We start from the raw sequence: 15,787 nt of genomic DNA, 5'->3' as shown, positions 1-15,787 counted from the left end.
ACCTCAGCACAAGTTACAGCAGCCTCAGGGCTGCACTCTTCTGCACCCAGCTGCTTATGGCCCCAAGTGGCTTTTCCTGCAGCCAGGAACTGCAGGAACACTGCAGCACTCTTTCCAGGTCCTCTTTCCTCTGAAAATGTCCCTTATGCTGGAGCCAGGAGGGGGATAGCATAGAGCTCACTATGCTGAATCTATACAACCTGGGGATTCCTGAATCCTCAAGTAACTGAGTAAGTCAACTTCCTGGATGCTTTGAGCTGGCCCTAACCTGTGGAAAGAAAGGACAATGCAGGGGCTAGAGCACGTCAGACCTGCTTGCTGGGAGAATCACAATGAACTACAGGGGCAGCCTAAAAACCCCAGTCTGAAGAGAGAAGGATACAATTCTCTACCCATAGAGAGGTGATGGCCTGAGAGCTTAATGGCATTCCTAGAGCAGACCACAGGAGGGAGACAAAGTACAGTCACCCCAAAAACTGTGACAAGGCTAAAGATATTTTGTTTTTATTTTAGTTTCTGTTCATTTGAGAGGCTTTTTGTTTACTATTGTTGGTCAATTGGTTACTGAAATTAATACTTTTATGCTGGCTTTGGTAATTTTTTTTACTGGGACATACTGTCTTTTTTTGTAATTTTTTTCATTTAGTTATGTTTTACAAGCCTTCCACAGCTCTTGACTATGAGTGCCTTAGAAATGAATTATGAGTTATTTTGTCAACAGGTTTATGTCTTAATTTCTTGAGACTTTTGTTCTTCTATGTTTTAAGCTTTAATTACAAACACGTGTGTTTGTCTTTTGCTCTTTTTATGCCTTATCACATAGGTGGTTTTACATTAAAATCTTTTCCATTTAATATCATTCTTTAATAAAATACACACCCATACTTTTGGACATTTTCAGGGAGATCCTGTCAGCATGATCTGCATTCAGATCTGTGTGACATCTATTAGACATGAAATGAGATACCTTTCTGTAAGTGGAGGTTTTGTTCTCATTATTTATTGTTCCTTCATGGTTATAATTAATTTATGACTATTTTTCCCTTTGTCTCCTGACTCTGTCAGTATTTTAAGGAATCTCCCCACTTACTTGATGTCTCCCACGTCTTCAGATATTGGTAGTAAACGCAAAATGTAGAAAAGTGTCAAAAATGCTTTTGAAGTGAAAAGAACTTTTTCATTTCAGAAGTGTTTGCACTGTGCTCTGAAACAGGTCATAATTTAACCACTTGAAGCCAAAAGTTACAGCAAATGGACTAAGCAATCTCTTTTCTCACTGAGAGGTAATAGTTATATCTCCTCCAGTAAACACCTGATTTTGGAAAAGGCATGAATAGTTTTCTCAGCTGGAACCCTCCACTTCAGAGCCAAATCCTGACTCCTCAAGAAAGCCGGGAATACATGAGTTTTGTGCAGTGGGTCTGCCTGGAATTGGGACAGAGAGAATCCTCCTCACAACATTCTATGGAGCATTAACGCAACTGCTTCTGTGGACACTACCTCTGCTTTAGTAGCATCTGTGGCCTCTGCAGTCTACTTCCATGGGTAGAGTTGGCTGGTGATTCTGGGTAGATTTTTTTTTTGTCCTAAGCCCCATCTCCACACTGTGGTGAGAGAACTACTGAAGGACAAAGTTCTTTAGTACACACTGTGTAGCCTCCGCAGCTGGGAGAAGAACCACATTTCTGCTACTTTTGAGGGCTCCCAAGGCCCTTCTTTAGCCCTTTGATTAGATTTCGCCATATATGACAATTTTGACTACACAGGACTACAGGTTTGGGCTCAGAGTTTTGTGACTATTTTGTGGGATACAATAGTAGGGTCCTCAGTGGGGTGGGTGGCCTAGTGGTTAGCATCCACTCAGTCATGGGGTAGTGGTAGGGGACGCCGGCCCACCCACTCCACCAAACTCCAACCCAGGGCCTTAGGAAGGGTCAGTAGCATTGACCCCTGGAGGTGGGGGGGGGGACCTTTTGAGTTATCCTCCCTGGGCTGCTTCCTATTACTGCTCCCTGGTCCCAGATAAGGAAAAAGAAAAAAGAAAACCAAACTGTCAGCACCAACCAGGCTCATACAGTCCTGGTACTTCAGGGCATCTCTAGCTCCTTTTGGCACCATCCTGCAGCGTAGGTCTGTACTCCTCTCCAGCCTTCTGAGCTGGGTTGTTCTCTTTTCAACCCTGTCTCCAGTTGGAGCATGCTCTGCAAGGTTGGAGGGGTGGGGGTAACTGGACCAAGTATTGTCCTTCAACCCCTTCCATCCCAGTGTGCAGTTTATATATCCCATCACAGGGGTATATAATTGGCTAGGGCTGGGTGGGATATTTCTACCTGCTTCCCCCATCCCTGTTTTGTTACAGCAGAGAAGTATTTATAATTAGGTATTATATTGTAGTATTTGTTTTGCCCTCCATTCTTCTTCCAATAACTGAATATCCCAGACATGTATATGCAAAATTAAAGTGGAAAGGCCTGTAGATGCAATGCCAAATCTCAGCTAACATATATGGACTTCTGCAAACAGAGCACCCAGAAGCAGAAACAAAAGAAAAACATTGGACATTGAATATTTTTTTTTAAAATAAGAATTTAGTTTGTTTGGGTTCTGCGAGTTCCAATTTTACCCAGACTTTGAGGTCAGAATCAGAACTAAGATCATTATCCTCCTCTCCCTCTACCTTCCCCGCTGACAAAGTGGAGAGCAAAAGTGTGGAAACATGTGGATTGGGTGGAAGGGACAGCTGTTTACATTGCATACCCAACCATACATAGGCTTCAAGGTACTGATGAGGGTTTTAAAATTCACATTGCTGGGGGGAAGGACAGTGCAGCTAGGAAACCACAACCCTATATGCTCCCAAGGAAAGAGGCCCCAAATTTTCTAGCAAAAGGCCACATAGCTTAATGCAGTATTAACTCTTTCTCTACTCCTGTACTCTGCCCTTAGATAAGGAAGGATTATGCCGCCACAGTGAGGAACCCAGTGTCCATGTTGCAAGAGAGCATCTCTGTCAGTTTTGAGAAACTAATCGTGGGAATAAAGATTACAAGAAAATGCCCTGACATCTATGGGTGTGGGGACAGAATTTCTTTCAGTTCCTTAGTATTTGTGCAGGTCTGTGCCATTGTCTAGTCATGCTCCATGGCCCTTCCATGGCCCTTTTATTCACACTCATGAGAGGAGAGCAAAAAAGCAATGGCTTTTCCACTCTGTACCTATTGGGTTCCGGGAAGTGGGCGGGCGTAAGCCCGCCCACTGCTAAAGGATCTCCCCACAGCCTAAGGGGAAGATCCACAGGACCTGGAACTCAAATAATTACGGGGGACAACTAATGTAAAAACAGGGACAGGAGTGTGGTCAAAGGGTCAAAAGAAGAGAACCAGACGGGGACACCGAGCAGAGAACCCCGGACAGCGCCCACTGCTCCTCAAAGGCTTCAAGGGAGCCAGTGGACGCCGCCCAGAGGAACTCTGCCCGGATACGTGAACGGACAGAGGATCGGAAACAGGCCCCGCAGTCACAGGCACCTCCATCGGCCAACCTCCTCTCCCTGGTTTTATAGATGGCCTGTTTAGCCAGTGCCAAGAGGAAGTTGACCAGGAGGTCCCGCGACTTTGTGGGGCCACGGATAGGGAGTGCATAAATGAGAAGGTGAGGGGAAAAGTGTAACCAAAAACGTAACATAATATCGGTGAGGAGCCGGTGTAGGGGCTGCAACCTGGCACACTCTAAGTAAACGTGAGCCAGGGTCTCCCTCACGCCGCAGAAAGGACAGGTGTCCGGGACAGGGGTAAACCGCGCCAAGTACACGCCCGTGCTCACGGCCCCATGAAGGAGCCGCCAGCTGATATCCCCGGCGGGCCTCGGGACCAGAGTGGAATAGAGGCTGGCCCACCGGGGCTTCTCACCCTCGACAGGTGGCAGGAGGTCCCGCCACTTTGTATCGGGGCGGGACACGAGGGTGAGGAAGTGAAGAGTGTGGAGCACAAGCGTGTATAGATGTTTCCTTGGCGCGGTCAGGAAACGAACCGGCTGCAAGTCGTGCAGCCGGCTCACGGAGAAGGGGCGGGGGGGCCGGTTGGGTCCACGGGGCAGGGGCTCAATGAAAAGGTCCGGAGGGCCAGGGGTGGAGGGTGGGCGGGGCGTGCCCTCGTGCAGGATCCGGTCGAGGCAAACCCGAGCAGCGGGTGGCAAAGCGGCCTTCACCTCCTGAAGTATGCACTGGGGAGTACAAGGCCTGGAGAGCCCCATACGCCGAGCGAGCGTCAGGGGATCCAGCCAGTCTCCCCGGTCGTAGTCCAGGAGGTCTCCGACCCTAGTGACTTCTGCCAGGACCAACCTCTGGCGCACCGCGGGGGACTCCGCCACCTGCACACGGAGCTGGGGATTGTGTAGCAGGGGCTCCGCGAGGAGATCTGCCCCCTCGGTGGCCGCCACGGACCTGGTCGCTGAGAACAGTTTCCAGGTCCGGAGGAGGTCCTGGTAGAAGACCGGCAGCCCGGAGAGGTCTCGCGGAAGACCTCTCGGATCGAGATAAAAGAGCTGCCGGTCGTATCGGAGCCCTCGGAAGCGGCGCAGGAAGGCGTGCGCCAATACGCTCCACGCCGGATTACCTGCACCATAAAGGAGCCTCTGCAGGGCCTGGAGGCGGAAGACATGGACCTGAGTGTGGAGGCACTTCAGGCCCTGCCCTCCCTCCTCCAGGGGCAGATGGAGGACCCCTGCAGAGACCCAGTGCAGTCCTGGCCAAAAGAACTCCAGAATCACCCTCCGGAGGTCGGCCAGGAAGCCCGGGGCCGGGACCAGGGTGTTGAGACGGTACCAGAGCATGGACAGGACTAGTTGATTGAGTACCAGTGCCCTCCCGCGAAGGGAGAGGCACCGGAGTAGTCCTGTCCATTTCCGGAGCCGCTCCGTCACCCTGCCCTGTAAACCTTGCCAGTTCTCCGGCGGAGACGGATGCGTGGCAGAAAGGTAAACGCCGAGATAGAGCAGCGGACCCGCGCTCCACCTGATGGCCTGAAGCGCGGGTGGGAGGGAGCTCGCCTGCCACCCGGCCCCTACCACCAGGCCAGAGCTCTTGACCCAGTTGACCCGGGCGGAGGAGGCCGCCGAGTACACCGTTTGGCAAGCCTCCACCCGCACCAAGTCGCCCGGGTCCTGGACCACGAGGAGCACATCGTCGGCATATGCCGACAGGACCAGCCGCAGCTCCGGTTCCCGAAGCACCAACCCCGTCAACCTCTTGCGGAGGAGACAGAGGAAGGGCTCGATCGCCAGAGCGTACAGCTGGCCCGAGAGGGGGCACCCCTGCCGCACTCCCCGCCCGAAGCTGACCGGCTCGGTCAGGGTCCAGTTGAGCCTGACCAGACACTCTGCGGAGGCGTACAGCACCTGGAGAAAACCCACAAACTGGGGTCCGAAGCCTAACGCCTGCAGAGTGCCCAGGAGATACCCGTGGTCCACCCTGTCGAACGCCTTCTCCTGATCCAGGGACAGGAGGGCGAACGACAGACCATCCCTACACCCAAGTTCCAGAAGATCCCGGACCAGGTAGAGGTTATCAAAGATACTACGGCCCGGGACGGTGTAGGTCTGGTCTGGGTGGATCACGTCCTCCAGCACGGACCCCAGCCGCAGCGAGATAGCCTTGGCTACGATTTTGTAATCCGTGCTGAGGAGCGAGACGGGACGCCAATTCCGTAAGTCGCGGAGGTCCCCCTTCTTCGGCAATAAGGTGAGCACGGCTCGCCTGCACGAAAGAGGGAGGACCCCGCTCTGCAAGGCCTCGGCCCAGACGGTGACTAGGTCCGGGCCGAGGACGTCCCAGAACACGCGGTAGAACTCCACGGTCAGCCCGTCCATGCCCGGAGATTTATTGGTGGGCATGCGGCGGAGGGCTTCCGAGAACTCGGCCAGAGAGAGAGGAGACTCCAGCCGGTCCTGGTCGCCCGCGCTGACCGTTGGGAGTCCGTCCCAGAGCACTCTGCAAGCGGTAGGGTCGGTCGGATCCGGGGAGAAAAGGTGTGCGTAGAAGGCCCTGGCCCTCTGGCACATCTCCACCGGATCCGTAAGAGGGGTGCCGTCCTCCGCTAGGAGGCAGGTGACGTGCTTCTTGGCCCCCCTCCTTTTCTCCAGGGCGTAGAAGAAGCGGGAGCCGCGATCCATCTCCCGAAGGAGGCGGATGCGGGATCGAACAAAAGCACCCCGGGCCCGATGATCGTCGAGGGCCCGGAGCTCCTCCCGCTTCTCCCGGCACGCTCCGCAAAGGGATGGATCCTCAGGGCTGGCGGCCAGACGCCTCTCTAGCTCCAAGACCTCCCGTTCCAACTGCTCTATCGCCGCATCCCTCCGTCGGCTGGCGCCCCGGGTGTAATCACGGCAGAAGAGCCGGGCGCGCACCTTACCTAGGTCCCACCAACGCCGCGCCGAGGGAAAGGCACGCCGCTGCCCTCGCCAGACCAGCCAGAACTCCCGGAAGGACGCCACGAAGCCCACATCCTCCAACAAGCTATTGTTAAAGTGCCAATAGGCCGGCCCCGGCCTCTCCGCACATAGAGAGGCCGTCACAGTGACTAAATGGTGATCAGAAAAGGGGGCCGGCCGCACGTCAGAGGAGTGGGCTCGTGAAAGATGGAGACGTGACAAGTAAATACGGTCCAACCGGGAGTGGCACGACCGATGGGCTTCCACCCGGACATAGGTGAACGTGGAGACATCGTCCGGGTGGTGGTCGCGCCAGACGTCCACCAGGGAGTGACGATCTACAATCTCCCGGAGGACGTCCGCGGCGGCCGGGCACTGCTCGGTCCCCGAGCGGTCCCGCTCCTCGAGGGTAGCGTTGAAGTCCCCGCCCAGGACCAGGCACTCACGAGGATCCAAGGAGCCGAGGAAGGCGGATGCCTGCTGATAAAAAGGCAGCCGCTCCGGGCCCGATGTCGGGGCATAGACGTTGACAAGATTGACCACAAGCCCCTCCATACGGACCCGGAGGTGCAGCAGGCGGCCCGGCACAACCTCGGCAACCCCCAGCACCTCGGGCCGTAGGTCGGGAGAGAACAGGGTAGCCACTCCAGCCGTACGAGCTGTGAGATGGCTAAAATAGACCCTGTCCCCCCACTCCAGCCGCCAGCTGTCTTCGGCGGCCGGATCCGTGTGGGTCTCCTGTAGGAAAATCACAGAGTACCCCCCTTCCCGAAGGAAGGAGAGCACCTGGCACCTGCGGAGACCCACCCTACAGCCCCGGGTGTTCAATGTTGCGAAAGAGAGAGATGGCATGAGGAGGGCTGGGGGGGGTCCTCGCTGGCAGGGACGCTCGCGGCCCCCATTGGGCCGCGCAGCAAACCGTGACCCACCCCGAAGGTGAGCAAGGAGTCACGGAAGCTGCGGACCCGCTGGTAAGCCGCAGCACCCTGCTTCCCGGTCCTTTTACCCTCCCCCCATGAGGGCCCTCGCGGCCCGGAGGATCTGGTGGAAATCCCCCCATCGCTGGAGAGCGAGCGGCACCTTATTGCGGGAGCCACGCACATCTTCTAAAAACTCCCGCAGCTCTTCTCGCAGCATATGGGGGGGTGGGGTCACTGACTGCAGATCATCCCCCGTTGGGGCCCCTGGCTCGGCCCCGTGGCCCACTGAGACGGGCAGGCAAGGGGCGGACCCTCGACGTGGCGCCCGATGGACCGGCGCCACACGGTCCGCCTCAGACCCTGGCTTAATGGGGGGCGGCGGCGGAGGGAGAAGAGCAGCCCCTAGTGGGTCGGGACTGGGGAAAACAAAGGCCGCTCCCTGGGGGTCACCCTCTGGGAAAGAGAAAGAGACATCCCCAGAGGCGGCAATGGCATCGTGGGAGGTGGAGGGGACAGGGCTGGGGTCAGGAGTAGGAGTAGGGCCGGGGGCAGGAGTAGGGTCGGGAAGAGGGACAGAGGCGGGATCCTGGGCCCCAGGAGCTGGACAGCTGGAAGGTAGCTCCTCTCGGTCGGGCCCAGGGGTCTGAGGGTTAAGGAGGGGGTCCCCAGGGATGCCGGGCTCAGGCTCTACGGCAGATGAAACAGCCACGGCAGCAGGTGGTGAACAATCTGCAATGGGGCCCCCACTCGGGAAGGAACTCAGTTGCCCCACACCAACAAGGGATACCCCTGGTAACTCGAGTCCCGGCCGCGAGGCACCGGCCGTCGCCTGAGGAGGCTCGGCGGCCGTCAGTGAAGTGTCACCCGCAGCCGGGCAGGTCAAGGAGTCCAGGGGTTCCTCGAAGGCAGGAGCAGCGGTCAGGGGAACAGGAGACGCAGAAAGGGGGGTTGAGGGGAGAGCGGCCAGATCGAGGCCCACTGGCAAAGGGTCGTCCTCCCCCTGGGTGACCGGGGTCAGACCCAGGGCCTCGATCTCCTCATAGATAGAGGGCAGCTCACCTTCCACCACCCCGGGATCATCCCCGCTAACACCCGAGGCGACGCTTGCCTCGAGCATCGCAGAGGGTATAGGTGGCAAGGGGGTAGGAGGGTCCGCAGCGTGGGCCTCCGCGAGGAAGGACCGCGGAGAATGGATGGCGGCATCCTCCGGTGCTGCCACAGCCTCCCCAACCGGCAACGGTAGATGTAATGCACCCGCGGGCAAAGCGGAAGGCTCAGCAGCGGAGCCCCCCTTCCTGGTTTTCCGGGGGGCCTCCGCACCGGATGGCAGGAGCGGAGCTCGAGCCTTCCGCTTGCCCCGCTTTCCCTGTACTAGGGTCCAGCCCTCCATGGCATCGTCTGCGGGCTGGGTGACAGGGATTGGGTCGGGGGGCAGAGATGACGGCTTGAGGACCTGAGGAGGTAACAATGGGGCAGTAGGAGGGGGGGCAGAATCCCCCTGGGGAGGGCCCTCTCTCGCGCCCGGCAATACCCCCACCGCACCCTCCTCTACAGGCCCCGCCACAGCACACATAGCAGAGACGGGGCTCTCTTGCTCATCTGGGCATGGTGGGGGAGATACCCCTTGAGCCCGAGCGGGAGCAGTGGTGGTCCGAGAAGGAGGAGGGGCGGCTCCGGGTACCGGGCAACTAGGAGCGCCAGCAATGGTGGGGCTGGCACTCTGCCGGGGCTCGGGGGTCCCGGACGCTCCTCCGTGCCGGGCCAGGGGGCAGTCCCTCCGGACGTGCCCTATCGCCCGGCAGAGGTAGCACCGGGCCTCCCCCGTAGAATAGTACACCCGGCAATGGGTCCCCCGATAGGGGACCAAGAAAGACCCCTCAAGCGCCTCTCCGGCACGTGCCGCCGGCGGCAGTTGGAGCTGCACATGCCGGCGGAACGAGAGGACGTGACGGAGGGCGGGGTCCTTGCATCCTAGCGAGAGAGGGCGAACGATGGAAATAGGTTTCCCCAGGGTGGAAAGGGCGGGCAGCAGGGCGACATTGGGAAGGTAAGGAGGAACAGAGGTAGGACCACACGGACACCCAGGTCTTCTAGCGGATCCAGGGGGACGAATACGCCCCCCACCGCCAGACCTTTCTCCACCGCCTCTTGGGCGGCGGCCTCCGAGGCAAGGAAAAAGACAACCTTGCCATACATTTTGGAGGCCGCCACGATGGCCGCGGGCCCCACCACCCTCGCCAACGCCCGCACGTAGGTCTCCACGTGCGGCGAGGCGGGTACCTGGAGGCAACGGATGCCATGCCTCCTAGTCAAGGTGGGGAAGGGGCCCAGGCCACTATAGTTGGAAGCGGAGGCGGTGGATGGGCGAGATGGCATACCGGTGGCCGCTGCCACCTGGGCATACGCCCTAGGGGCTGGGGGAGGGGCACCCGCAGAGCTGGTGGAGGGAGCAGCGGGAAGGATCGTTGCGGCCGGTGGCAGGGCCGCAGCAGTGGAGGCAGCCCCTGCCATGGAGGGCTCAGTCTTTTTAGCGGGGCTCTTTCCCTTTTTCTTGCCCTGGCCTTTCCTGCCGGCTGGGGCAGCTCCCCCATAATTGGAGGGAGCGAAGGGCGTGGCAGCATCGGAGGTCACCCCGTCGCCCGCCGCTGCCAATGCCGCAGTGGTGGCAGATGGTTTAGCAGCGGAGGTCGAGGTAGAGGCTGAGGAGACAGGCAGGGGAGGGGTGGCGGGGCCTATTTGGGGAGGCTCACCCGCCGTGTTCCCCTCCATATTGGGCAGGGAGGGAGGGGAAAACACACTGGAGAAAAAAAAGGGGCGGGGGGGGAATGGCTAAAGGAAAGGCAGGTCAACCACTCCTCCCCGCTAGGCTGCAGGCAGGGGAGGAGGGCACCGAAACACAGGGAGATATGGGAGTATCAAGGGCTTAGGGGGGACAATCACCGACACCGGCTCCTCTAGTTACACTAAGGGAGGGAAGGTCACAATAACAGAAAGGGGTGCAGTGATTAACCAAAATGTGACGGGGGGCACAAGCGCACGGGAGGGGGCATGGGCACACGAGGGGAAAGGTCAATCAGGGCAAGGGGGGCGCAAGGGAGCAACAAGGCTGGAAATGGGGCAGAGGAACCGAAGGACTAACCGCAGGGCTGGGGTGGGACAACGAAACCAAACTACAGAGGGAAAGGGGCGGGGCAGGCAGACAAACTGAAGCTGGGGAAGGGCAAAAGCCTACAGAGGGCAAAGGGGGTAGGCAGCAAAGGGTAAAGCTGGGAGGCCTGTTGCAAAAGGGGAAGGGGTCAGTCCAGGGGGGGTAGGTGCGCCCACGAGCGCTTGCGAAAAGTCAATGTGCGGGCCGCCTGCCCGCCGCTGCAGGCCCAAACGCTGTCAGTAGGGCGTGGCAGGCCAGGAAAGCAGCAGAGTCCCAAAGGCAGGAGCAGAGGTAGATGGAAATGGGCTGTGGGGTTGGTGGTGGAGGGGGCACCGGTGGTGGTGGGGGTTTGGGGGGGGACACACAGATGGACCAGGCTCCACGCCACACCCCCTGTGTCCCCACAAACACAGTCTAGACCCCCACCACTAGAGCACAGTTCGAAAATTACTCAGTCCAAAACAGCCCCCTCCACAGTGGTCTCCAGAGTCTCATGCGCTCCCCCAGCAGCCGATGGACCGCGCAGTCCTCTTCCTCCACCTCCAGGCTCCAGCAGCTCCCCAGGACACGCACAGCACCGGCGGCAGCAGCAGCAGCTCCGGCAACCCTGGCAGCCAGGCAGGAAGGACCCCCCCACAGGTGGTAGTGCTGATGGTGAAGGTGGGGGTCTTAGCTTCTCCCTCCAAAGATGGTGGGGAGGGGGGACTGGCCGGCAAGGCCCCCCCACCCCTGACTCAGCAGCAGTGGTAGCAGCAACAGCAGCAACAGTCTAGGGAGGGAGTTCTAGCCAGCAGCAGCAGCCCAGGGAGTAAGGGAGAAGGAGCTCCAGCCAGCAAGGCAGGTGGAGAGAGGAAGGAGAAGGAGGGAGAGCTCCAGCCAGGAGGGCAACCACAGAGGACACTGAGCACACTCTGTAGTGGGGTGGACACCCACTCCTGCCTGGGAGGGCTGGAAAGCAGCCCTGGAGAGGTCTGCAGCTCTAAAAGCTCGGCTGATTGGGGAAGCGGTCGCAGCTGGGCCATGCCCCAATCAAGCCACAGCTGGCCTGTATAAAAAGGCTGGGAGCCAGGAGCTCACACACTCTCTCTGCATTCTCAGAGAGAAAGGCCTGGCTGCAGGGAGCTAGAGACAGGGTACCTGAGTGGAGCAGGGCTGGGGAAAGGCAGAGGAGCCAGGGAGCTCCAGCCTGGAAAGCCCCAGGCTGTGGCCTAGCATTGGGCCAACAGGTACGGGGGGTTGCAGAGGGCAGCCCAGGGGGAGGCAAAGGCAGCAGGTCCAAACCCAACCTTGCCTGTGATGAGTGACGTATACTGTAGTCTGCCCCAGGGAGTGGGGGCTAGATGGTGACTGGCAGTAGCCTTACACTGAGGCGAGGTGGGGTTAGTGGGTGGGGTTTCCCCTGGGTGGAGAGACCCAGAGTGTGGGGGTACTGCCAGGGGGGCAGCAACCTGGAGAAAGGGGCACCGGGGTCCTGGGAGGGACATGGGGGCCAGCGGTAAGGCGGATCACCAGCCTGCAGAGGGTGCTCCGAAGCTGGGACGAACTAATTCCCGGAAGAGACCAGCAGGAGGCACCGCAGGGGTCAGTCTGCACCCTTACACACTCACTGAATGATGTGTAGTTTTTATAGAGAAGGATGATTCATTGGTTAGTGGCACTAGCCTAGAATGTTCAAGATCAGGTTCTGCTTTACCATAGATTTGAGAGACCTTAGGCAAGTCACTTAACATCTCTGTGCCTCAGTTCCCCACCTGTAAAATAGAGAGAATTGCACTTCCCCCATCTCACAGGTGCGTTATGAGGGCGACAAAGTGGGTGAGGAAATAATTTTTATTGGACCAACATCTGTTGGTAAGAGAGTGCTGTGTAAACTCAAAAGCTTGTCTCTCTCTCACCAACAGAAGTTGATTCATTAAAAGATATTACCTCCTCCATCTTGTCTCTCTAATATCCTGGGACTGGCACAGCTACAACAACATTGCATACAAGGGGTGTTATAAAGCACTCTGCTATTATGCTGATGGGGCCATATAAAGTACCTAAGAGAGTAAGTTTTCTTCCAGGTGGTTTTCACTGTATATGAAAAGAGAGAATATGGCTCTGTATCTGAGATTATATTTCTTTGCAAGAACTGGGAAAGATTTCAAAATTGTAATTATGGCAGAGCCACTTAGTATAATTCTTATTCACACAATGAGAAATATCCAAGGAAAATACTTTAAAATTAAACATATTCTAAATACATGTTTTCAAGTAAAGTCTGCCCAATATGTGAGATAATTGTATTACCTCATAAGGGTAATTTGATCCTTCTGGATGGATTATGTACAGACCGCTGGGAGTTTTTGCAACTGAACCTATGGTATCTTTAATATCGGTGCAATCCAGTCCTAGAGAACAAAATTATTCAATATAATTTAGGTTAAACATTGCAATAACAAATACAGATTGCGACAAAAGGAAGGCACTTAGATGTAAATGTATGAATGATCTCAAATTAAATTTCGTTGTCAAGTAAAATATAAAATGATCTTTAATCAGAGATTTATTTTGAAAATGTGAATTCTCTGGAATGTGGTAAGGTCAGAAATAGGCAGAGAATAGAGAAAAAGGAACTTTCCACAAAAAGTCATTAGGTGCAGTTGATCTTTCTAACCATAACTAGCACTGCATAGACTATTACACACCATGGATCTGATCCTGCAGACCTTACTCAGGCAAAGATCATATTGAGTCAATGGAAACTTTGCCTGAGTAATGGCTGCAAGATAAATCCCTTTATGTAAAGCAATTGCTGACCCTCTCTTGTAAAGATTTGGATTTATAGTTTAAAATTCCTTTAAATCATACCATAGATCAAAAAGATTTTTGCTTAAAAGTATTGGGACAAATCCTGCTTGTCTTACTCAAGTGAGCAGCCTCATAGAACCCAATGGGACTGCTTAGAGGTGAAATTCCTCTCCTTGGAAGCATCAGAACAAGGGCTTAAGTGTAACACAAGTCTCGTGTTTTACCAGATGCACAGGCATGAATTTCACCCAGTGTGAATAAGGAAGCAGGATTTTGCAAGGTGCTGAACAACCCTGCATCCCCAATTCAGAAGGGACTCAGCACCTGTGTGACAGCAAACCTGATATTTTCCACAAATATTATCCATCTGATATAAGTTTTCTTTAAAAAGAATCCAAAGTACTTTTGCAAAATTAAGATTTTAAAACCGTTCATAAGTTTTCCAAAGCTTATGCAGTACAAATCACTTCTGAGTAGCTATTATAAATCCCATATCTTCTTGACTTTGTTTTTTTCATTTCCTTATCAGGACACTTATAAAGATAAAGAGAAAAGATATAAAGGTTAGACAAGAAAAGTCCTTACCATGAGACTGAACTGCTTTGTAAGGAAGTGGATCCAAATGTTTTCTCAAAACTTCTGCATTCAAAAGTAGGACCCTGTTCATAAGTTCACTCACCTGTAAGTTCAGAAGTAAACAAGCGTTTAAATACACTCAGACTGGAGCACTGAGATTTGAAGTCTTATGATTTGCTTCTTCCCTTATACAGATGTTCTGTAGTTAATTTCTATGATGCATGGCGATGCACACTTTACATATCCGTAGGCCATGCTGAATGCCTGATTTTCTACTGCCTTGTATTTGAGTAATCATTTAGGGACTTGATCCAACTGCCACTTAAGTCAAGAGAAATTTTTCAAAGGACTTCAATGGGACTTGGGCTGGAGCCTTATATCTGTGCAAAGTGAGTGCACAGTGGTTGTTAGACACTATCAAAGAAGAATGGCAGTGTTTTACATGCCATAAATACTTAGTTATATATATAATACTACCACAGTAACAATAACTATTAATGTGTGTCCTAAGTGAAAAGAAATTTTCATATTATAAATAAAAATTAGTACCTGATTAGAAAGATAATCCAAAGAAGATTGTTGGTCATCCATCATATTTCTTACCAGTTTTTTTGTACTTCTTGCATATTCAACAAGAGAGTTCTGCAAATTTCCTAAAAAAAGAGATATTGACACCCACTATAATATTAAAACTGTAGAACCATTTTAAGCTGCATAAACTTCATGCTTATTTTATGAAGTTTAAGTGAACACCAAAGATGTCTTATTTTAGAATGCTTAAGTGAGACCTAAGTGGTGCATAGGCTCTGGACTAGGCCCTCAGGAGACATGAATTTGCATAGCCCTATTGACTTCAGTGGAGCTGTGCTGATTATGCAGAAGATCTGTCCCCTCAGAAAGACTCTCTACACAAGGATGAATCTCAGCCTCTTACAGCATTCTTAGGTACCAATGTGAATGATACCTTAGAAATACAAATGCAAATAAAAGACAGATAGATATCTAAGGTTTTTTTGTCACCATAGCTTCAAATCTTTTGCTCATCTACCAACACTCATGCTTCTCGGCCTTGCTCACATGCCAATAGACCTAACTGTAAGACAGACAGAAGATGAATAATGCATGTTAAAAGAGACACAGAAAAGTTAAGCGACCTGTTAGAATATTCTATGGCAGATTGCAGCAAGCTCTGCAGGGTTTGACAAGGCAGGGGAGAGAGCACAAGGAGTCCTCTTCCACCTGGGTATCTGCACAAAGGATAACCACTGTCTCAGCCCTTTAATGCCCATCAGTAAATCCTCTGCACAGTGCCCAAACTGAGTAGCTAGGTGTAGTGCTGGCCCATGTGCCTGGGAAGAATCAAAGTAAATACAGTTTGCTATAGGTACATAGAGCATAGGTGAGTTTGTTGCTGACCCAAAGGCTTTTCTTAATGAATACATACTGCACATGTAATGTTTTTCTTCTCGTAACATTTTAGCTTGAATATCACATGGCACAAGGCATTGTTCCTTTTGTTTTGAAATAGCTGTTGATGTATTTTTCTCTGCAGTCTTGGGTGGTGTTTCCATAGCACTGCCATTGAGTGTACCCTGTTATACCAAATAATGGAAGACAGATTATATTTTGAATTTGCCTTTTTATCCTCATCTTAAAAAATTAAAGACAATAATTGGCAGCTAGTAACTCAAAGCAAAGACCATAGAGATTTGAGCCCGGGTACTGTTGAGTGTTTCCTGCTCAGAAGCCCCCCCCACTCCAGAGGATTGAGCCAGAAGTAAGTTAGACTTTTAAAAACAATCTTAAAGGGCTCCTAAGAACTGGCTGGTGAGCTACTTCCACCTCCTGGCATTGTAAACCTAAGGCCTGAACTCACAAATACTTACTGACAGGTTTCAGAATAGCAGCCGTGTTAATCTGTATCTGC

At 53.7% G+C, this 15,787-nt stretch overlaps 1 protein-coding gene across 1 annotated transcript in view; it reads right to left on the bottom strand.

Annotated features, from left to right (window-relative positions):
- The window catches only part of ANGPTL5 (angiopoietin like 5), a 37,609-nt gene that overhangs the window by 19,170 nt on the left and 2,652 nt on the right, over nt 1-15,787 (bottom strand). Inside the window, exons 2-5 of the mRNA XM_034758901.1 lie at nt 15,305-15,452; nt 14,410-14,513; nt 13,870-13,963; nt 12,784-12,884 (exon numbers count right to left, since the gene is read on the bottom strand). Of these exons, the coding sequence (XP_034614792.1) occupies nt 12,784-12,884; nt 13,870-13,963; nt 14,410-14,513; nt 15,305-15,452 (447 nt within the window). The remainder of the gene's footprint in view (nt 1-12,783; nt 12,885-13,869; nt 13,964-14,409; nt 14,514-15,304; nt 15,453-15,787) is intronic.

The sequence above is a fragment of the Trachemys scripta genome, chromosome 1 (assembly GCF_013100865.1).
Source record: "Trachemys scripta elegans isolate TJP31775 chromosome 1, CAS_Tse_1.0, whole genome shotgun sequence".
In the NCBI taxonomy this organism is placed as follows: Eukaryota; Metazoa; Chordata; order Testudines; family Emydidae; genus Trachemys; species Trachemys scripta.
The sequence above is the reverse complement of the archived record's forward strand: the minus strand, read 5'-3'. Positions and strand labels throughout refer to the sequence as shown.